Source organism: Denticeps clupeoides, chromosome 5 (assembly GCF_900700375.1).
Source record: "Denticeps clupeoides chromosome 5, fDenClu1.1, whole genome shotgun sequence".
Taxonomy (NCBI): domain Eukaryota; kingdom Metazoa; phylum Chordata; class Actinopteri; order Clupeiformes; family Denticipitidae; genus Denticeps; species Denticeps clupeoides.
Window position 1 is genome coordinate 12401124 of NC_041711.1, and position 22027 is coordinate 12423150.

The 22027-nt window shown below is 43.0% G+C and overlaps 1 protein-coding gene across 4 annotated transcripts in view; it reads left to right on the top strand.

Moving 5' to 3' along the window:
• Positions 1–22027, top strand: part of kmt2bb (lysine (K)-specific methyltransferase 2Bb) — a 35240-nt gene that overhangs the window by 1223 nt on the left and 11990 nt on the right. Inside the window, exons 2-21 of one of the 4 annotated variants that reach the window (XM_028979233.1) lie at positions 1295–1373; positions 3298–6423; positions 6524–6732; positions 6823–6945; positions 7442–7598; positions 7692–7905; positions 8019–8083; positions 9659–9910; positions 10762–10853; positions 12731–12922; positions 13022–13135; positions 14005–14118; positions 16396–16542; positions 16733–16825; positions 17207–17324; positions 17527–17640; positions 18054–18265; positions 20303–20404; positions 20493–20606; positions 21518–21594. In XM_028979233.1, the coding sequence (XP_028835066.1) occupies positions 1295–1373; positions 3298–6423; positions 6524–6732; positions 6823–6945; positions 7442–7598; positions 7692–7905; positions 8019–8083; positions 9659–9910; positions 10762–10853; positions 12731–12922; positions 13022–13135; positions 14005–14118; positions 16396–16542; positions 16733–16825; positions 17207–17324; positions 17527–17640; positions 18054–18265; positions 20303–20404; positions 20493–20606; positions 21518–21594 (5714 nt within the window). Of the gene's footprint in view, positions 1–1294; positions 1374–3297; positions 6424–6523; positions 6733–6822; positions 6946–7441; positions 7599–7691; positions 7906–8018; positions 8084–9658; positions 9911–10761; positions 10854–12730; positions 13136–14004; positions 14119–16395; positions 16543–16732; positions 16826–17206; positions 17325–17526; positions 17641–18053; positions 18266–20302; positions 20405–20492; positions 20607–21517; positions 21595–22027 lie in introns of all 4 variants that reach the window. The other 3 variants (XM_028979231.1, XM_028979232.1, XM_028979234.1) reach the window with 3 other exon arrangements.

The window sequence follows — 22027 nt, forward strand, 5'->3', positions numbered from 1 at the left end:
CAGTGAAGTGACAGGCTTGTGTTAAGGAACAGGCCATTCCACTGGAACTCCAGACTAATTGCTGCTGATATTCCGTCATTAACAGACATTTCCAGCTAACAGGGCCATTTGCGACATGGACGAGGTCTGGACCGGAGTCTTTTCACCCGTCTGGTTATAAGCACTGTGCTTATCGGCTGTGTTGAAACAAGAACTCTTCCAAGTGACCGTAAACTTTTGAACGGAAGCGTGTTTGGCCGCGTTGCTTGTACGTAAATGGCGCGCGTGCCCTCCAGCGGCCTTGTGGGTGGCACAGTGGGAAAGTTCAATGGCCGACGGTCCCTCTGGCCTCAGTTTTTAAGTGGCTAGATGAGCACTCGTGTATGGCAAACGGCTTCTTGTCCAGCGCTGTGCAGATGTGTTAGTCGGTAGTGAGATGTCTTCGCCGCAGTAACAGTGAAATATTTCCGGAAGGGGCCATATAAAACACAAATAATAATGATTAGAAAAAATAAAGTGGCAATACAAGCAAAAGTCTACAAATGGAGAACAATATTGTAATAACGCTCAGAGAACGACAGGAGAACAGAGTCCATTTCTCTCCATGCATAGTAACAGTCATTCGTGAAAATAAGGAAATTCTGCAATAAATAGTTTAGAAGTGTTTTTGTGGCGTGGATGGAACAGCTTGCAGCTTCGAGGAACCGGTTTTGTTCCCTTTGCACAGTTTTTGGTGTGTTTTTGGTGCTGGTGATGGTCGTTTACCCGTGTTTCACACGGGAGCCTCTGTTGTTAATGAAAACCCTGGCCAGGAGTCTCACTACAGTCCAGGCCGAATTGGTGTTGCTCTGGACAAAATAGTAATAAAATAATAGATTGAATAATAACCTTTAAAAAAAAAAAACAAGGTTGTTTGGTTACCAATCACACTAAGTAATTTGTTGAAGTTGTGAGTTCTGCCGTTCCTCTTTTCATGGTAGTCAGTGGTCTTCTGAGTGTGTTCCTTTTCACATCAGCATATACGTTTTTACATCGCCACGAGCCATATGAGAGACCTTCAATGAACAATATTAAATTATATTGTTAATATTTGTTGATTTCTTTTGTTTTTCCTGCATGTTCAGATGCTGCTGTGACATCTCAGTGCTTTATTATTAACAAAAGAAAGACATTTAACGTATGCTTTGACTTGAATTTAATGTAGTACAGTAGAATACATGCGCATATATATATATATATATATATATATATACACACACACACACACACACACACACACACACACACACAATTTTATCTGACTTTTTCTTTTCAGGGAGATGAATTCCGAGGTTTTGAAGCTGACAGCGAGATTCATCGCAATCCAACACGTCCAGGACTCAACCCTTCTAAAAGTAAGTCTGCTGTTTATTTATTTTTTTTTGGTGTAAGGAACACTCTTTTCCCAGGGAAAACGATGCATGCTCAGAATTTTATTTTGTACTTGATTCTCTGCGATGCGGCGTTGATAGAGGTACTTCGATCGAAGTTGTTTTCTGCTTCTTGGTGTGATGAGTGGCACTGAGCTCCGCCCTGCTTCATTATCTGTACATTATGAGCGCCTAGCTTGGCTTTTTCTTTCAGCTTGAATCATTTCATGTTTTTAGGTGTAAAACTGGATCAATCAACTTTTTAATTAGAATTCAGGAATGTAAATCCCTCCAATTCCCTGTTTTTTTGACAAACTCGTAACATTGCTGTACAGACCAGTTTGAATGGATTTTATGATTGACCCAGTACCCACTTTGTCTTAAGTTAAAATGGGTTACAATTACTCTTATTCCCAATAAATGGCAGTTATAACATATATAATGAAAATAAAAAAATATTTCATTTGTGTCTTGCCTACATATGACTACTTGGTAGCTATTCAAATAGCTACCAAGTGCTTTTGAGAACACTTGCAGTTTACAAAACTATTTTAAATCTTTGTGATGAATGATAATATAGAACAACATTAATTGAAATGTTGTATCATTCAGTTTTTCAGCATAAAAAAACAACAACAAAGCTTATGTTACATCATTGACTCTAGCAGCATCACATGACTGGCTGGATGCGAGCTCAGAAATTATTTCATTTAATGTTTCTCTGTAAGGGTTTTTACTATCACAGCAAATTGCAATACTTTAATACATTCTTCAGCCGAAGAATAGTAGATTTTCCTTTAAAAAGATGCTCATGGGGTTATGAGGAGGTTATGGTTACATGGATGGTATTTAGCAGACGCCCTTATCCAGAGCAACTTACAATCAGTATGTCCGGTGTGTTTGACCCTGAGGATTTTAGAAATTCCCAAATCATTTCCCCTTTACTGTAATTCACACAGTTACACAACTTTAAATACTACCAATGACCTACATATTTTGTTATTGGACATTATATATTATTCTTATAATTATATTATATAACGTTTAAGGGTTATATGGGGCATTGGGTAGTTTTAAGTTGTGGTCCAGCTTCCAGCATTAATCAGTGTTCCAATGAGTTAATCAATTAGTAATGTAACTTTTGTTTCTTGTATAAGCACAAATTTAAGTTTGGAGAAGAAAGGCTTGATTAAACTGTGGCATTTGACACTTTTGATTATTAGCTGGAGTGTGTAGCATGTCACCCATACTAGTCTCGGCAAACAAGGGATGCCCCCAATTAATTACTTGACTTTATTTACATCGACAATTGGTCCCCACCACAACATTACAAGGATGATTTGATGTCTATAAGTCTGCTGCTGTCGGTCAGCATTCAGTCACGTTTGCTACTGAAAACAAAAAAAGGCTTTACTTGGTTATGGAGAATAAACATTGGACTGGAGAAAGGTCATGTGATTGTTTGGTGCATTAGAGTAATAAGGGGAAGTGCACGAAGCAATGAAACCATCATGCACATTCACAACTCTGCCGAAGCGGTGTTATGATTTGGGTTACAGTTGGTCTGGTCTGGGTTCAGCAACATTTATGGGGCACGACAATGTAGTCAGGTAGAGATCAGTGGCACCTTGACAGTTTCACCTACAACCTTTCAATCATGAGCCCACATCCTTAGCTGCTAGGCCACCACTCTTCCAATCAAATGTCTTGTACTATAAAAATTATATTAGGACACTTCTGTTCAGTTGGGTGACTCTAAGATACCATGATTTGATGATGACTGTAGATACCATTCAACCAGTTTCTTTATGAAATGCCTTGATTGAACAGCAGAAGTGGTCATTTTGCAGTTGTGACATTTCATTTAATCTTTGGTTATTTCTGTTGTTCTTCTCTCGTGTCTATCCAGGACGGTTATCTAAAAAGATACACCGTAGATCGGCTGTTGGAGAGAGGCAGACGTCGCATCAGAAATCACTTCCAGCACCTGAAAATAAATCGACACCGGAAGATAAATCGTTAACTTGCACTTCACTGGATGCTGATACAGATGCACACGAAAATAAAACTTCAAAAAGAAAGAAAAAGGACGGACCACCAAAACAAGGAGGATCATCTCCTAAGCTCACCTTCAAATTGGTGACCAAGAGGACAGTCAAAAAAGGCAGGGTTGCTGTCCAAAAAGAAGCAAATAAGAGTAAAGCTTTGAAAGTTCAGCCAAAAGGAAAGAAAACTCAAGGTGAGCAAATATCCAGTGCTCATGTCAAGTTAAAGGCAAGTCGTGCTGGTGGAGAAAAGCCTCTAAACAGCAATGTTGAAGAAAAGAAAGAGGTCTTAACAAAACAACGTGGGAGATCTGCTGACATAAAAGCCAAGCTTACTGTTCTTGATGGCACAAAAGTTGATTTAGATGACCAAATATCCAAAGTCAAGCTGAGGAAATCAGCTCGCAGGTCCCAAGTTGCATTGACCAGTGCAGAGGCAAAAACAGATGAAAAGAAGGTTAAGGAAAGTGAAAAAGCGTCAGAGGAAAGCACTCCAGAAAACACTGAAGTCACAAAACTGGCAAGGAGGAGTCGCCGCAGAGCGGCCACCTTAGTACCTGAAGGTGGGGGAGCTCCAAATGAACCAGGGGATCAGGGTGCAGGAGAGCCCAAACCACAGTCCAAGAAGAAAAAGCGAAAGAAGAAAAGTCATAAAGAGCGTGACAAAAACCGTGTTCCTGCAGCTGCAGAACTTGAAGCCGCAGATGTTTTTAAAAGTGATGAAGACATGGGAATCCCAGGTTTAAAGCTAACAAGGATTAGAAATCCAAAATCCTCGTCCCGCAAGAAGCGAAATAAGTTTGTGTGGACTCTAACACTAGTTAAAGGCAAAAGCAAATCTACTCCAGAACAGGAGCCACAAAATCCCATCAAAGACACCAATGGTGACGTTGCCAGTCAAACCCAAGTGGATTGCCCCCTTCCTGAGGAATCAGTGCCAGTTAAAGGTCGACAGCCTGCAGAGGACATGGGGACCAAGGCCAAAGACCATGGAGGTGAAACGGAAAAATCCTTTTCTGTGTCAGAAGAGAAGGTGTCGGACCACAGTGGTGGAGTAGCGGAGGTTGCTCAGGCACGTCCAGAAGAAGGCACACAGACAGAGCCTGAGGTTCTAATTGGGAAAGAAGTAGTTCCACCCCTCCAGATTAAAGTAGTGTCATCACCAGGTAAACTGAACAGTCTGAAGCAGTCATTTTTAATCCAACAGGTCACTCCCGCTCCCGAGGAGAAAGAGGTCCTCATGAAAAGTCTCTCTGAAATTTCAGATAAAGCAGACATGTTGAATTCCTTGGCTCCAGTTCCTCAGTTCAAGCAGAGGCCTATTCTCAATCCAGTGCGGAAAAAGCGAACGAGGCACAAACTATGGTCTGCATGCAAACGCAAATCCAAAACAACCCCCGATGAACCCTCCGTACCCTCAAAAAAGGAACCCGAACCTGAATCAGTGCAACCTGAACCAGACCCAGACCCAGTCCTCACAGCTCCAGCTGTCCCTAAATCTGCTAAAAAGCGAAAAAGCAAAGGACGTGTTTCGAGGCAAAAGCGAACACTGCCAAAGATTGAAGAGCAACAGTCTGACATATCTTCGGAACCTCAGAACTGGGAGCTACCCACCATTGAGCCAGTGTCCACCATGGATCCCAGACCTGTGCCTGAGTCAGTTAATGATTCAGTTTTTCCTGTGCCTGAAGACCAAACAGAAGTTAAAGAGGAGGAGGCTCCATCAGCTGAAAGTGCCGAGCTCCTTTGGTTGGAGCACAAAGACACTGATCGGCCTCAAAAGCATCTTGGAAGACCACCTAAACAAAAGAAAAATCGCAGGCTCTTGATTGGCCGGAGGATGAAAGAGCAGAAGGTGAAAGCATCACCGGAAGATCTGAGGGACTCCAGCGATTCCTTCTCTTTAATGGCTGCCTCCGTGCCTCTACGGCCAAAATTAGTTGGTGTCCTCAAGACCAAGTACAAACGGAAAAAACTGTCGTCTTCCACTTTTCACATGAAAAGACTCCGCCTCAAACCCGATGACCCCTCGAAAGCAGCAGACGTGGATCTTGGTCATGAAGGCAAGGACTCCGGGAATGATGAGCCCCTGTCCGATTTTCTTGAAGTGGAACGTGGCAAGTCAAAGTTCGTCAAAAACATAAAGCACTTCATCATGCCAGTCGTCAGTGCGCGATCCTCTCGGTTAATCAAGACTCCGAAAAGATTCATGGACGATGCTGGCATGTCTGTCCTTCCTCGTAGACACTCCCCAAAGAAAGGCCACCAGTTTGGCCTGCATCCTAAGTCAAGCAAGAAACGTGACTATGGCGTCCCGCCACTGCAGACGATGCCTAGCCCTCCCTTTAAGCAGGAAGACTGCCCGGTGGAGACCGTGGATGTTGAGTTGTCCCCAACTCAGGACGCCGATCTCAAGCTTATGGACTCAACCGATGATTTAAGTTTTGCATCTCTGCCTGAAAAGAGGAAGTCAGTTCTGCGAGATCCCAGTTTCAAGTGGCGTGCGCTCGGGCCTGCCGGCGAGGAAGTCTACACCCTGGACAAGGATCTTGAGTGCGAGTATGAAACGCTTCTGGCCAAAGAGTTGCAAACGCTCATCGACTCGGACCCATCCATCGATCTGATTTCTGTTCAAAAGAAGAAAAAGACTCATAAGTTCAATAAGAGGACACACAGCAAACTGTATAAAAAATTTCACCAGGTACCCATCAAGAACAGGAAGAAGCTTTTAGCTGCTGAGCCAGCAAATGCTCTGACACTTCCTGCAGATGATGCAGAGAAGGCAGCTCTGGATGAAGGTCTCATGGTGAGTACCCTGGGCGAGCCTCTCTCGGAAGCCGAAAAAGCAAAGTTGAAGATTGAAGACCTCGATAGACCTGGAGTCGTGCGGAAAGTCTGTGTGCGTGCCCTCAACTCCATGCCACTGTTTGATGAGCTTGGAGAAGATTTCGAAATCAATGCCGATGCTTTGCTCCCGGAAAAGCTTCTGGGTAAGCGGCTCTCTGGGCAAACTAGTACCTTCATTTGTATTTTTTTATGCTACTGAATGTAGAAGGTAATTAATATATATATATTCTTGTTTGTTGTCAGATGACCGTCTACTCAGCACTGAGGCCATTGAGGTTCTTCACAAGGAAGAGGACCAGAAGATGGAAGGCCAGCGCTCAGAATTGTTCGATAGAAGCTCATTGCATCGTCCTCGCCCTAGTGGTGCTAACAGGAGGATGTTCAGTCTTCTTAGGAAAGCCAAGGTGCAGCTCATCAAGATTGACCAGCAGAAGCAGCTCAAGTCTTCTGGGGTAACGGTGACTTTTATTTAGATTCCACCCCGTTGCATGTAGAAGTGGTGTATTAGAGCCCTCTGGAAATCTGTTGCTTGCTCTGCTTAGCTCCTCCCAGGCCCCGGTTTCGCATTATCACGAGAAGGCATTGTAGCTGCAAAGAGGCGGAGATGGAAACAGAAGTACGCTGGAAACGTCTCACCAGACAAGACAGAATCGCTTCAGGCGCAGGTAATTGATCAGCATGGGGATACAGTGTGGGATTAAATGGCTAGTTTTGGCAGAAGGTGAAGTTAGTTGAACTTTCTCAGGCTGCTGAAACCGAATATGAGAATTGTTATTTATGGCATTGTTGTTGTGTAAGTACGTATTAGAGGTATAATGTTTTTTTTTTTTTTTATTATTATTTGATTGAAATCATCTCACCTCTCCACACACACCCTCTGTATAGAGTTTTTTTTTTTTTTTTAGGCCTATCCCCTCTGGCAATACATCCCTCACGCCATCACTCTCATTACAGCTGTTATTACACTCATAAGTACACTTTGCATATTGTGTATGCTTTTAGATTATGTAGCTTATTATATTGTTCTTTAGGTTGTTACGTTGTTATATATTTTTATAAATGTTTTATGTTGTTTGAGAGACTCAATGACCGGAACCAAATTTCTTGTGTCAATACTTGGCCAATAAATGTGATTTTCTGATCTTGCCGCTCGTTCTTCAGGAGGTCCAGAGAGGAGGCCCCCGCATTAAGCATGTATGTCGGGCAGCAGCCGTGGTCCTGGGACAGCCCCGAGCAACGGTGCCGGATGATGTCCCCAGACTCAGCGCGCTGCCGCTGCATGAGCGAACAGGCATTTCTCCATCACCCACTGCCCCAGGCGAGAAGCTGTTGCATCTTCTTTACCCGTCCACAAGTGTTATGTCTGGATTAATGTGCATGTAAACAATGTTGCGCAAATGCTATGGTGCAGGTGTGGGGTTGCTCTCTGATCCGGAGAGCCCGGGGTTTCCTGAACAGAAGACGTCCAAGTACCGGCGTCCTGGCTCTCGGAGCAGCTTGGCCAATCGGAACCGCCGCTGTGGGGAGTGCAAGGGCTGCCTTCACGAGGAAGACTGTGGCAAGTGCATAAACTGCCTCGACAAGCCCAAATTTGGAGGACCGAACACCAAACGGCAGTGTTGCGTGTATGTAGCCACAGCTATGGTTTTAATGAATTCGCCTGATTCTTTTATTACAATTTATTTTTGTGGTGTGTATTACAAGTGGTTTTGCTTTGTTGTATTTTTTCCGGCTCAAGGTTCAAGAGGTGTGATGAAGTTGAGGAGAGGAAGGCATTACGGCTGAGTGGAAAGCTTAATAAAGGTGTGACCCCTCTTGAATAGCTCAGCAGCAGCAATATCATGTTACAGTTGTACAATTTTAGATGACTTGTAGAAGCTTTTTTTTTTTTTTTTTTTTTTTTAAGTCTCTACTAAATATTATGGAGGATGGCCAGTCTCAGGTCAGACTGGGTGATGTGGCCTAAAAATAATATTGTTATATTATACACAATATATATCTCCAATAAATAATACCTTGATATAGATTCAGTATATATATTAGCTAGGGCTGCACAATTTGGGGAAAAAGACATATTGCAATTATTGAGATCAATATTGCGATATGCGATTGCGATATGATAAAGGACACTTGCTTGTATATCAATGTAAAATGTTTAATTTCGAAGTGAAACGTACAAACTACTTATAACCTGAAATGCCCAGTGCTTTCAAAATACAATATTCTACAAAATTAAATAAATCACAAAAAACTCTTTTACATTACTGTCGAACGACAAACCCTGGTAAGGCTAAACAACTGTTTTGATTATATAAATTGATTATAAAATCCCATATTATAGTTCTTACATTTAACCAAAACGTTGTTTGGAGGCTGATTTAAACTCAGGGATGCATAGCTTTGCTAGCTTAGCTAAGGTTAAGGTTTGTAAACTGAGGTGAAATTCTATAGGAAACCTTCAAAGTTTGAGAAAAGTTAACTAAACAGCTAAGAACAGTCTAAATAGTTAATGCCTACGTTTAGCCGCGACGTTGTTTGGAGGCTGACTTGAACACAGGAATGCATAGCTTCGCTAGCTTATCCTAGCTTAGCTAAGGTTAAGACTTATAAAACTGGATTTTATAATGGCCAAATATATTCAAAACAATTGCCCAGCCTTACCTATGAAATGTAATCCCCCGGGATCTGGTTTGGAGCGTACAGCTGTTTGTACAGCCCCAAGCAGCACAAGAGTGAGGCATTTTTATGCACTTCTCTCCATAGACATGTATATGCTTCACGCCACAGCAGAGCCTATCGCAATATGGCGGCGACGTTGACGTACGATGCAGCGCGTCATGCAACGTCTAACCATATGTCTCTGAATCGAAAGTCATGTGACCAAATACGTCACATCCGACTGAAGTGAGACTCGCAAACTTTGAGAGAATGAGAGAATGGATCGGATATGTTGCCGATCCAATCCATGTACTAATCATTTAAATCGCTGCTTTTGGCGTTCATGTAATCGCACAGACTGACATCGCGATTACGATTGCGATTAGAATAATCGTGCAGCACTAATATCAGCCCACCCCCGGTCTCAGGCATATTCTAATTATTAAATTGCACCCAAAACAGCGGTTTTATTTCCAGCATGTAAAATATGGATGTTTTCTTTCTCTTTTGGGCACATGCTGAGTCAAATTTCTTACAGTTTCCTACTGGCTGCTGTTGTCAGTCCCCATCAATCAGCAACACAAAAAATAGGCCTTGTGTGACCACAACCGCCTTTATGTTGGCCCCCCTGGTCCCCTAACCACAATGAGTGGTCACAATAAGACCCCAAAATGTTCTCACACCTTTATCACAAGCTTAATCTGTTCTCTCTCCCGCTAGGCCACTCAAAACGAAGGCGTACTTTCAGCATTGGCTACTCCAGTAATGAAGAAGGGGACGGCCCTGATGGCATCGGCCGATTGTCACCATCTCAGGCTGGTGACAGCCCGTCATTGAGGAAGCAACCAAGGCGATGTGTGAAGCCTCGGTCCTACTGTGACCTCCTGGACTATGATTCAGACCTGGACATCATGGGAGGCTCCAACTCCACCTCACCTGGCAGGAGGAGGATACCCGGCCCACGCAATGCTGGTAAGTGGGGAGATTTCCCCCGTGCAGCTGGAATATTATCAAGGCTTCAGCCAGCAGGCTGTTTTGTGATTTCGACAAGATAACACTGTCTGAATGTAAGGGCAGTGCTGGCATAGCGGATAAGGAAGCTGCCCCGTAATCAGAAGGTTGCCAGTACGAATCCCGGTCACTGAGGTGCCACTGAGCACCCTGAACACACTGCTGCCCCACGGCTGCCCACTGCTCACCAAGGGTGATAGTTTAAAGCAGAGGACACATTTCGTTGTGTCATCGTGTGCTGTGCTGCAGTGTTTCACAATGACAATCACTTCACTTTCACTTTTTTCACTTTCAAATGCTATTTAAAAAATGTGTAAGATTTGGTCTGGTTGACTTAACAATGGCAAGTTGACTACGAATGTATCACAATTTTTCTCATATCATCATTTCCGCGAATGCCCCCTATGGGCCACTCTCCTCCATGTCCTGCCTCTCGTCATTAGCATTCAAAGCAACACACTCATTGTGGGACAGGCTAAAAAAGTATGTAATTCTGCACCAAGGCAGAATTTTGGAATCAGACTTCAGATATAATATCAGAGGACCAATAACACTATAAAAACGCTGGCAATTGCTTGGTTTTAGATCCAGAATTTGGAGCTGTTTTCCTCCTGTAAAAGGGGAGAGTGAATAACTAGAATAAAATAAAATAAGCATGCAAACAAAAACATTGGTATATGTCTGGAATGTGTTAATATGGTTAATGGTGCTGACCTGATTCCTAATAGGATGGAGTTTAGGGATTACTGGCTGTTGTAATGGACGTTTGTTGCACCTCTGAGGTCTGAATGTCATCTGTCATCTCTGTTCAGACGACTTCCCCGAGGATGACTGGGAAGAAGGGTTGAGGCAGCGCAGACCTGGTTTTAATAGAGGAACCCCTGTGCGCCGCAAAGTTGAAAAGGTAACTTTTTTTTCCTCTTTTATCTGGGGCAGTGGTGGCAGTTAGTACACAAAGGGTTGCAGGTTCAAATCTTGAACTGTCAAGGTGCCACTGAGGTCCCCTTGATCAAGGTACCGTCCCCTCACACTGCTCCCTGGGCACCTGTCATGGTGTCCTCTTCTCACCAAGGGTGATGGGTTAAAAGCAGAGGGCACATTTCGTTGTGTCACCATGTGCTGTGCTGCAGTGTTTCACAATGACAGTCACTTCACTTTTACTATGTGTCTTCGAAGGTGCATCTTACCAAAAACAAGGCCCACAATGAAAGGAACAATATGATGACACAACCGTAGACCAACCAAGACTGGGTGGTGTCACCTTCATGGATATTTTATGAACATTTACATGAAGGAAAGTGTCAGAATGAATCATTTGAAATGAAATGTTAGAGGGAACCTTTTTTTATTTTATTAAACTTTAATAGATTGTAATGCAAGACCTACATAACTGATCATGTGACCAGATGAAATATGCCATCAACATTCCAACCTTCTGAAATGTCTCAGGGTAAAAATCATTTTGGTCCTTGCTTTCAGTAGATGTTGCACAACACCTTATTTTGTCCTTTTCTCCTCATGTGATTTTGTCACATTCTTTTCAATGATTGTCATTAATCTGGACTAAACTGTGCTGTTATGATTAATTGTTTTTGGAGGTCATTCTGTAGTGCTTGGGGCGGTGTGAATGTATCTTATCTTTTTGCACTGGTTCGTTTTTTTGCATTTAGGTGCACAAAATTTCAACGGCATTACATTTACTAAGGCATTTGTACAGGTTTACTTTTTTTTTAAATTGCTGTCTGTATAGGCAATATTGATAGGCAATACATCATGATATTTTATGATACCGGTACATCAAATATGGATATTTTTGTATACAAATTTACTTCAAAAATCAGTTTGAGTTATGTTGTTTTGGCTGAGTTATTAATGTAACTAATACACCGATCGTACATGGCAACTAAATAAGGTCTGTTTTAAATCTTTCAGTGAACTGTAGAATATCGCAAAATGTACAGTATCACAATGTATCATGATATAATTGTCTCATGATCCTTGTATCGTGATACGTATCATATCGTGAGATCCTCGACAATACACACTCCTAATCCATGCATTGTGCATTGTAAATTTTCCATCACGTAATTAGTGCTAAAATGGTAGCCGAGGCGGTGAAACAGAAACTAGCTTCTGGCAATTATGAAAGCAAAGTCTGAGGTGTGGGGAAAAAACTTTTACCATGGAAAGAAAAATTCCAAAAGACCCATAACATGCGCAAAGCATGTTGGTACAGCCATGTTGGCCTGTACTTGTCGGGCTCGGGTCTAACTTTTAAGGTTTGATTAAAGCTCTAATCCGTGGCTACATCCACTCTGTCAGTCTGACAGGCTACTCTCCTCTCTCTGTCCGACTGCAGCACGCACGCTTTCAGTCAATACAGGAATATCTGGACCACGGGCAATCAGAGGCAGCCCCGCCCTTCATGGTCTCTGATTGGTTTAGAATGGGACACATTTCATAATATATTGCGAGAAACCCCCTGGCATGTGGCATGTACAGAGCCTTGATATCTGATTGGTTGTACAGTGAGCCTCGACTTGTGTCTCACAGACCTTAATTATGAAATTAACAGCACAAGATGGCACTCTTTCTGGGCTTTTCTTTTTAGGTGGACAACATGGGGACGTGCACATCTCACTCCCCTCACTTTCACTTCTGCTCCTTTTTTTCTTCCTTCTCACATTCACCTGTTTGGAGGTCTTGTCTGTCCTTTCTTTCTTCTCTCAGATAGAAGATGTGTTCGGCAACATTTTATCACTTTTTTTTTTTTGGACCTAGCAATCCTGTCCCTCGCAGGTACAGCAGCAGCAGCAAGCAGCAGGACCACTAGATACTTGGGACAAAGCTGATGGCGGCTTAACAGTGGAGCAGCTGCTGCTGCAGATGATTGAGAACCTCCCCTCCTCCCTGGAGCTGGAGCCTGAGATCAGGCTGCCCATGGCTGTCGAGCCCCGAGCTGACGCTTTCCCTGTGGGTCAGACTGGTGGTGGTGAGAGGCAAGCAGTGGTGGAGGCGGCGGCACATGGGGACAAGTCAAAAACTGATGTCCGTCTCCTCCTCCTTTCCCAGAGTCCCCCAGAGCAGACGCCACCCAGTGTGTTGGCTGCTCTGGTCAACGGCTTCTCCCAGCGCGAGAGGGAGCCCTCGTCAAAGCCCTCTCACAAGATCCGGGTCGATTTTAAAGTGAGTTCCCCCTCTCGGCCAAACTTTTTGTATCTTATACAAAATGTCATTTTTTATGTTTACAGTATCAAGAGTAAATGAATTGTTGGGGATTTTTCTGGATGGTTCTTTTCCTTGCAGTAAATTTACTTTACCAAAAGAGGGCAGTGTTACATATACCCACACATACACTTGAAGAACAATATACAGTACGGGCCAAAAGTTTGGACACACCTTCTCATTTAATGTGTTTTCTTTATTTTCATGACCTTTTACGTTGGTAGATTCTCACTGAAGGCATCAAAACTATGAATGAACACATGTGTTATGTTATGTACTTAACAAAAAAAGGTGAAATAACTGAAAACATGTTTTATATTCTAGTTTCTTCAAAATAGCTGCCCTTTGCTCTGATTACTGTTTTGCACTCTTGGCATTCTCTCGATGAGCTTCAAGAGGTCGTCACCTGAAATGGTTTTCCAACAGTCTTGAAGGAGTTCCCAGAGGTGTTTAGCACCTTTTGGCCCCTTTGCCTTCACTCTGCAGTCCAGCTCACCCCAAACCATCTCGATTGGGTTCAGGTCCAGTGACTGTGGAGGTCAGGTCTCCACTTTTGTTAAGTACATAACTCCACATGTGTTCATTCATAGTTTTGATGCCTTCAGTGAGAATCTACCAATGTAAATGGTCATGAAAATAAAGAAAACACATTGAATGAGAAGGTGTGTCCAAACTTTTGGCATGTATCGTATATTAAAAGATGCTGAACAGGGTGAACCTGGAGTTGAACATTCTGGAATTCAGTGTTTCTTTTGTCATAAATGACATGATCTGCCTGGGAGTATTGGGTTCCTGCCTGGTTTCACTCATATTCCCCCTTCTTCCTTCAGGAGGACTGTAATCTGCAGAACGTCTGGCAGATGGGAGGCATGAGCATCTTGACTTCAGTGCCCCTCATGCCAGAGCAAGTGTGTTTGCTGTGTGCCAGCAAGGGGCAGCATCAGGTAGGAATGCTGTCATGTTCCTGACTAGGGGTCAGGAGAAGGTGACAAAAGTGTGTGACAGGTTGAACTTAACTATATGTGCCAAGCTAACATGGCCAAAGGCCAACAGGAGGAGGGCTAGCTCTTGGTCACATTTATTCTGTGATTTACTATTTACAGTACATAAAAATTTCAAAAAGAGGAAACACCACATCGGCCATAGAACAACAGAACATGGTTACACGTGTAGGGCGGAGCCACAACTTGTGACTGCACTGCAGACAGAAGCAGAAGAAATGCCACAGAACAGTCAGCAGCGTTCTGAAGGGCCCTGCCAGGTCCTCCACAGCACAAGCTGTTAAACTACACAACTGGACTGAGATTAAAGCGCATCCTACAGAGCTGAACCCGGGTCCAAGAACTTTATCATGTTCCCATGGTTCCTATAGAGGTCCTAATGATCGTAGTGATCATTTTTCATGCCTTTACTTAACCTTTGACAGAAACAGATTTAATAAGAGATTTTTTTATAAGTCCACACAGGTTAAAATCAGTCCTTTTAGTTCAACCTAATGTAGGTGTTCTACCAATCTAGGGTGAAAAGAGGCATGCAGACCTAACATGGAATGAGGAGCCTGTCTTTCTGAGACAGAGTACCAATGGAAACGTAGTTGATCCATCAACTAGACTTCGTCCTGTTTCGACCGGTCCTGTCTGTCAAAGTTAAAACAAAACATTGTTGCAGGAGACAATAGGAATAAAGCCACAGACAAGATATAACACACCACAGAGAGGCAGTTTACTAGGATAACCAGGTGGGGAAAAAAACGGTAGGGGGGGTTAATTTGGTGGCTTTCTCCAGAGCTCGTGCTCTGCCAACGGCAACTCTGGGATTGTGCACATCCCTGTGAGTGAAGGGAGAGCGCAAGAGACTTTAATTTGTGGTTTGGTCCCTGGCATGTACGTGTCCATGGGTCACCAACCCAGTGGTCTTTTACAGGACCACCTGTTATCTCCACCGGCACAATGAAGCCGTAGTCAGCCACCAGCCCCGGCAAAGCTGACCGCAGGGCTGTCCGGTGGCATAGGCAATGTAGGCAAGTATTAAGGGCACCATCCATCCAGGCAACTCCACAAACGAAGGAATAATAAAAAAAAGTGTTTCTTAAAGATCTCCTATGAATTTATTTTTTGGTTTTATATCGGTCTTATTGGTCCCCTAATACTTTATCTGAAATCTCTTTCCGAAATTCAGCCTTGGACGGAACTAATAAAATACATTTGGGCTAATTTCTAAATCCAGTCACAGAGCAACTGCAATGCATGTTGTCAAGCCATGACAGTTGGTGGGGAGGGGTGGGAAATTCTCTGGATGGGCAAAGCATAAGACATAAGGGGAGAAATTCCAGATCAACCGTCTGAGCTGCCACTCTCTGAACAGCGAAGCAGAAGGACCAAAGCACTCTTTACACTGATCAGCATTTCTAGCCTCTGCAGGGCCATTGACAGGCTAGGGGAACTCCTATTAATGTTCAATAATCTCACCAAGTTTAATTTTCAAAATAGTGGACCTTTAAAAAAGTTTGTGTTAATGTGCCTTAATATGAAAAGAACAAGACCACATGACTTTACCTGCGTAGCAAAGCCTGTTACGTAGTAGTAGTAGTAGTAGTAGTAGTAGTAATAATAATAATGATTCTTATGTTTCCTATGAGGCCACCACGGCGCACTGTTCTCTGTCCCTCCACTACGGCAAGCCAACAGGGCCAATAATCTGCATGGTCACAATGTGTTTTTAAAGGGTTAATAGACTACAATCAGAGTGCAGTGCACACACACCGGTATGAAAATTCAAAACCAGACAGGTAACATCCACATAGTAGATAGTACTATGGATAATAGAATATATTAACAATTTTTTTGCTTAAACAACAATAAAAATGGTACACAGTTGGTCCCCCACCATGTGCATGGTCATCAGCACAAAATATGTCAGAGAAATGATCAAATTCACCACCCCCCCCTGAATTGTGTTTTCAACTCTACTATAGTCTGTCAGTCTCGCTGCCATGGTCTCGGGGCGCATCGTGACAACACCCTGACCGTGCCAGTTTCAGACTTACACTGTCGGTCTTGCCGAGTTGGAGTTGGGTTTCCTCTGGGTTCTCCGGTTTCCTCCTACCATTTGTGAACTCTAGGTGAACTGGCCACATTAAATTGTCTGTAGGTGTGATTGAAGGGTGTGGGTGGGTGGGTGGGTGGGTAGTCACATGCTGAATCTTTCCCCTCTCTGTACAGATGCTGCACTGTCAGGTCTGCAGCGAACCCTTCCACCAGTTTTGCTTGGAACCAGCCGAGCGACCCACTGAGGAGAACAAAGAAAACTGGTGCTGTCGTCGCTGCAAGTTCTGCCACGTCTGTGGCCGAAAGAACAAACAATCCAAGGTGCCGCACACTCTGCTTGCTTTGAATTTGTCTGAATTTCGGAATTTCCTTTCCCGTGCCAATGAAAATGAACTGATCTTGTGGAAATCTCGATTTGTCTTTCTAATCTTGCACCATTCAGCCTGATAAAGTACAACCAGGACAGATATGACTAATAGTCCTGACTTGTTGTCTTGTGAATGTTTGACAGCCCTTGTTGGAGTGTGAGAGGTGTCAGAACTGCTACCATCCCTCCTGTCTGGGACCCAACTATCCCAAACCCAACAAACGCAAGAAGACCTGGGTATGTTGCATTTATGGTCTACAAATTCACCACAGAACGCTTCATAAAGTTGACCTTATCAATCACAGTCAAAGCCATTAATGCAAATTTCCCTACAATTATTATGGTCAGTCAGTTGCATTTATGTTAATTCTATATAATTGATACATCTGTAAATTGTATCATTCCTTTTCGTTTTTATTGTTTTATTTTAACCATTGTTGAGCAGTTTTGTTGGTAGTTTTATTTTGTTGCCCAGTCATAGCAGAACATCAGTTCTGAAACACGGGGAAGTCAGGAGTGGGCAGGTGTCTTAAACAGTCTCCACCGTATTGTTCGTAAAAATAACACTATTACGGCTCTTTGCCTGGAGGTTTGTTTTGAGTGAGGTCTGCTTTTCAGGTTTGCATGACCTGCATCAGATGCAGGAGTTGTGGGGTGACGCCAGGGAAGAGCTGGGACACCGACTGGAACCATGATAAGGGCCTCTGCCCCGACTGCACCAAGCTGTACGACCAGGGTACGAACGCATTCCATACATGCTTATTTAGTTTGCACCAGGTTGTCAAAGGTAGTTGTTTGGGTGTGACTTGTTAATTCAGTAATAAGAATGGCCAAAAAAAAAAAAAAAGAGGAGCTGTTGAACATTTAATTAGCATTAAAAGTGATCTAATATGCATAGCGTGAGTGCAGTCCTGTTAATTCTTTTTCTGTTTCTGTAGGAAACTATTGCACAATCTGTTTCAAGTGCTATGAGGACAGCGACTATGACAGCCAGATGATGCAGTGCGCCACGTGCAACCACTGGGTCCACGCGAAATGTGAAGGTTTGACTGGTACGCACAGTGCAGGACTACGGAGAGCGTTTATTTGGCGCAGTCTTTATAGCAAGAGACATCTTTTAATGGAGGTTCACATTTAAACGGAGATCTTTGGCCATTCTAGCAGCTGCTCGCAACAGTATTTACAGTTTGTGGTAGTCTGGTATTGCATAATCATAAATTGCTAATATTTACCACAGTTGTCTCTCTGTGTAAATATTTCTATATGAGATTATTATTAAATGAGAATATATTGTCTTATTCACTGACAGTGAGCCCAGCTTGCTTTTGAGCCATAACCCACAGAAGATTGAATAACAACTGTGGTTTAAATAGTCTGGGGGAAGTTCTAGGGATTTTCCGAGTTTATTTCCCAGAGCAAGACTGATGAATTATCGCTCAGACTCTTCCTGTTGTTTTGTACTCAGATGACCTGTACGAGATTCTGTCCAGCCTACCAGAGAGCGTGGTCTACTCATGCCAGCCGTGCAACCAACACTCGCACTGTAAAAAACCCGAGGAGGACGACGGGGCGGCGTGGAGGGAGTTGCTCCAGCTGGAGCTCCGTGCTGGAGTGGAGAAAGTCCTGGCCTGTCTGCTCAGCTCCACTCTCAGCCAGCACCTGGTCACCTGCGGTGAGGTGAGCATGTGCAACACACCGACGTGCTACAGAACATGAGGAGAGTCGTTTTTTGACTTCTTTGCACTGAACATCTGGAAAAACTCTTACTGTGAGCATTAATTCTCACGTCAGTGTTGAGAATGTTCACTCCTCGCTCACAAGGCTGCCGGCCAAATTGTCATTATTTATTAACTGCATCTGAAGCATTTGCAACAGGAAGGGCAACACTTGTGGTGGCTTGACTGAGCATTTCAAGACCACATATTTTGTCTAGGGATCCATGGATTCAAAAAATATGTATTGGATAAGGCCAAATTAAAACAACGTGTATTTTTTATATAGCCCAAACTCACATACAGCATGTCTCAATGGGCTTTGACAGGCCCTACAGTTGACACCCCCACACTTGACCCTTCTGCACACAAAAAAAACTCTAGGAGAGAGAAAAAAAGAAAGGGAGAAACCTTGGGAAGGAGTGATACAGAGAGGGAAGAGTGAGTGTAGAGTGAGCCTGCAAGTGGTGTCAGTGCAGGGTTGGTGATGATTTGTCCAAGAAGAGAAAAAGTCCTACAGTTGTAGAGGTGGAGAAGTCCAGAGTGTAGTCCGGTGTCATGGTGTACCCTAACTAGGACAGCCTAACTAGGGTGACATTTAACACTGTCTGTGCTTAACAGGGGGACTGTGATAAAGTGGACTTAATAATTGACACTGTGTCTGGGACTTTAACAGAAGGCCAGAGAAAGCGGATGTGTTTTCAGTTTAGATTGAACTGTATACACAGTTCGACAGCGTATACATTTTTCTAATTGGTGTGACGGTAACCCGCGGTTCTCTTAAAAAACTTTTTGCAGGTAGAACAACACATTGAACAAAGAAAACTGAAAGGAAAGACAAAAGATAAAAAAATAAAAGTAAAGTGAATATGATGCACAGCACATAATTAAATGTGTCCTCTGCATTTAACCATCACCCTTGGTGAGCAGTGGGCAGCCATGACAGGCAGTGTGTGGGAACGGTGCTTTGCTCAGTGGCACCTTGGCGGTTTGGGATTCGAATTGGCAACCTTCCGATTACAGGGCCCCTTCCTTAGCCGCTAGGCCAACACTTCCCCTAAATAAATGAGGGACCTGGAATGTGAATTGTGAAATCAAATCAGGAGAAAGGCAAGAAAATTATTTACAAGGGAATTGACACGGCAGCTTTTCTCTCTCCCTGTTTCGTTTGTAGGCGTGTATTATAGGCCATCTGCTCTAGCCGATGGTTACTGATGCTGATGCTTTTTTCCGAACTGACTTTTCGGAATGAAAATACAACCAAACAGCGCTCCTCCTCCTCCTCTCTGTCGCTGCCACGCCCGTGATTCCAGGGGACGGGTGCAGCAGCATTGACTGAGTTTACATACAGGCTTTCTCTTGCTGGGTAAAGTTAGTGAGTTGTGACATGTTCGGTCCACATGTTTTGTGTAAAGGGAACAATATGCAGGTTATTTTCTATTTTTTATCTGAATTGCCATGGTATTTTCAATTGTCGTGTTCTGCGGTTGAGCTGTGTAATGTGGTGGGTCGGAGCTATCAGCCAGCCTGTTTTTTCCTTCACAGGTTCCCTCTCTGCATGTCACTTGCAGCTCAGCTCCAGTTACAACAGTGAGAGACGAGTGGATATAGGCACAACAGTGATTGGACGTTACCTTGAGTGAGAGTGAGACCAGGGCATGATGTAATTTCATCTGCGGCCCTTTCTGGAGCTTCTGGCAGACAGATGTGGCCTTTACGTCCTGTATAACAAACAAATCGGATAAAAACCATACAACAAACTAGTTGCATAAGTGTGCACACCCTTCAGTTAACACTTTGTTGAGGCACGTTTTGGTTTTATTTTTAGCATTCAGTCCAAAGAGGAGAAATGTTTTTCCGTTTCACTATGTACCGTCTAACGTGTATCTAGCTGAAATTACAAAAAAAGCTCACTTGAACCCTGATTAAGCACCAAGAGTTTACAAAGACCGCAGTCTTTACTTTAGTTGTAATCTAAAAATGTACCCTGTTCCCTCTGCAGTGCTTACCTCATGATGACCCTGAAAGCGACCTAGAAGACCTGCCTCCCTGTGACCTTCGTGCGGTGGGAAAGAAGTTTGACAAAGGCCTCTACACAACTCTTGTAAGTTGCCAGTCGGTGTGGCCCCTTCGTTTGGAATTAGTCTGCCCTGTTGCGAGTACATTTTAACCTCGGTGCATCCTGACTGCAGAAATCCTTCCACGAGGACGTGGTGCAGGTCATCCGTCAGCAGCTGGAGGAGGAGGAGGAATCCTTACCTGAAGATGAAAGGCCTACTGCACTTGCCCGCTCTTACTACCTAAAGGTGTGTGTGTGTGTTGTGCATGTAGGGGTGGATTGTCTTCTCAAAATAGCACATTGTCCTTTTACCACAATTTTTGTACTGGTACATAAAATGTGAGCTTTATTGATAACCTGGGTTTAAAATGTGCAGAGGCTGATGATTGACAGCTCTCACGCTGTTACTTCCTCATTCTGGATTATTTCAAACCCACGCCTATCACGTCATTACAGAGCATGTTTCGTTCGTGTTTTATCTGTTCGTTTATATAAATTCCTTTGATCCTGTATAGAGAATTTGGATTATTTACATGTTCCCCTACTCCCCATCATGCAAGAGAGCCTTTGGTTTGTAGATTTAGCACAGATCCTTTGTACACTAGCCATAGAAAATTGTATATGATATTTAAAAGTATTAATTGGATGGTGTAAAAGATCCACTCTCAAATGATTCACTGGAAACGGTTAATCTTGAATTGAATCAGGACATAAGTTTCATCTAACAGATGAAACGCTTCAACAGATACGATTTTACAGTTCACACCTTAGAAACTTGTTCATTTGACATCATGGCTATTTCCGTTAAACAGGAAATGATGCTTCATCACTGCTGAGGGTTTTTTTTTTTATTACATTAAGACTATTAATCTAGAACTGGAAATAACAACAATTTGTTACAACGGTAATGGTTTTTGTTCTTTCCAGCTGCATAGATTACGTTCTACTTTAAATTGAAGATTGGCTTTCTGACACCACAGGCTGAAAACTATTAAAAATATGCACATATAACTTTACTTTACTTGGTAGACGCTTTTATCCAAAAACGTTGTTACTTTAGTATTGCTGGTATTTTTTTTTTTTTTTTAATAATTGTTATCGAGTGGTCATATGGAGTCTTTTCACTCATAATCTTACATACTTATTTTGTCATTTTAGCTCATGGAGGAAGTTTTTAACTGGTTTAACAGCCAAGACCCTAAAGTTTGGGAACCACGGTCCAAGCACCTTCCTCAGTAAGTCACTTATTTAATGTTTGCTGAAGGTTCTCTGGCTTTTTAGGTTTCTCCCCTGGAAATGGACCACTGATCATCCTACAGCAGCACAGCAGTGAAACCTACTGATGAAATGTGCTCCGTGTATGAATCTATCTTAGTCTTATGTAGATAAGACTAAAATATTTGTGCCATCCGCATGGTTTTGTTGCCATTGCAGGATCTATTTATATATTCTGAGTAGGTGGTGACAAAACCACGAAATGGTTACAAAGTGTAACATGACATGCAGCAGTGAGGAACAGGAACCGTAATTGAACAGAGACTCACAATAACACACAATAAAAAGAGGCAACTCGGGGGCGGAAACCAGTTCAGCAAACCCACAAAAATACAAAACATGTTTCTTTCATTTAATTATTCATAATGACTCAGTCTTAGTCTCCACAAGCAC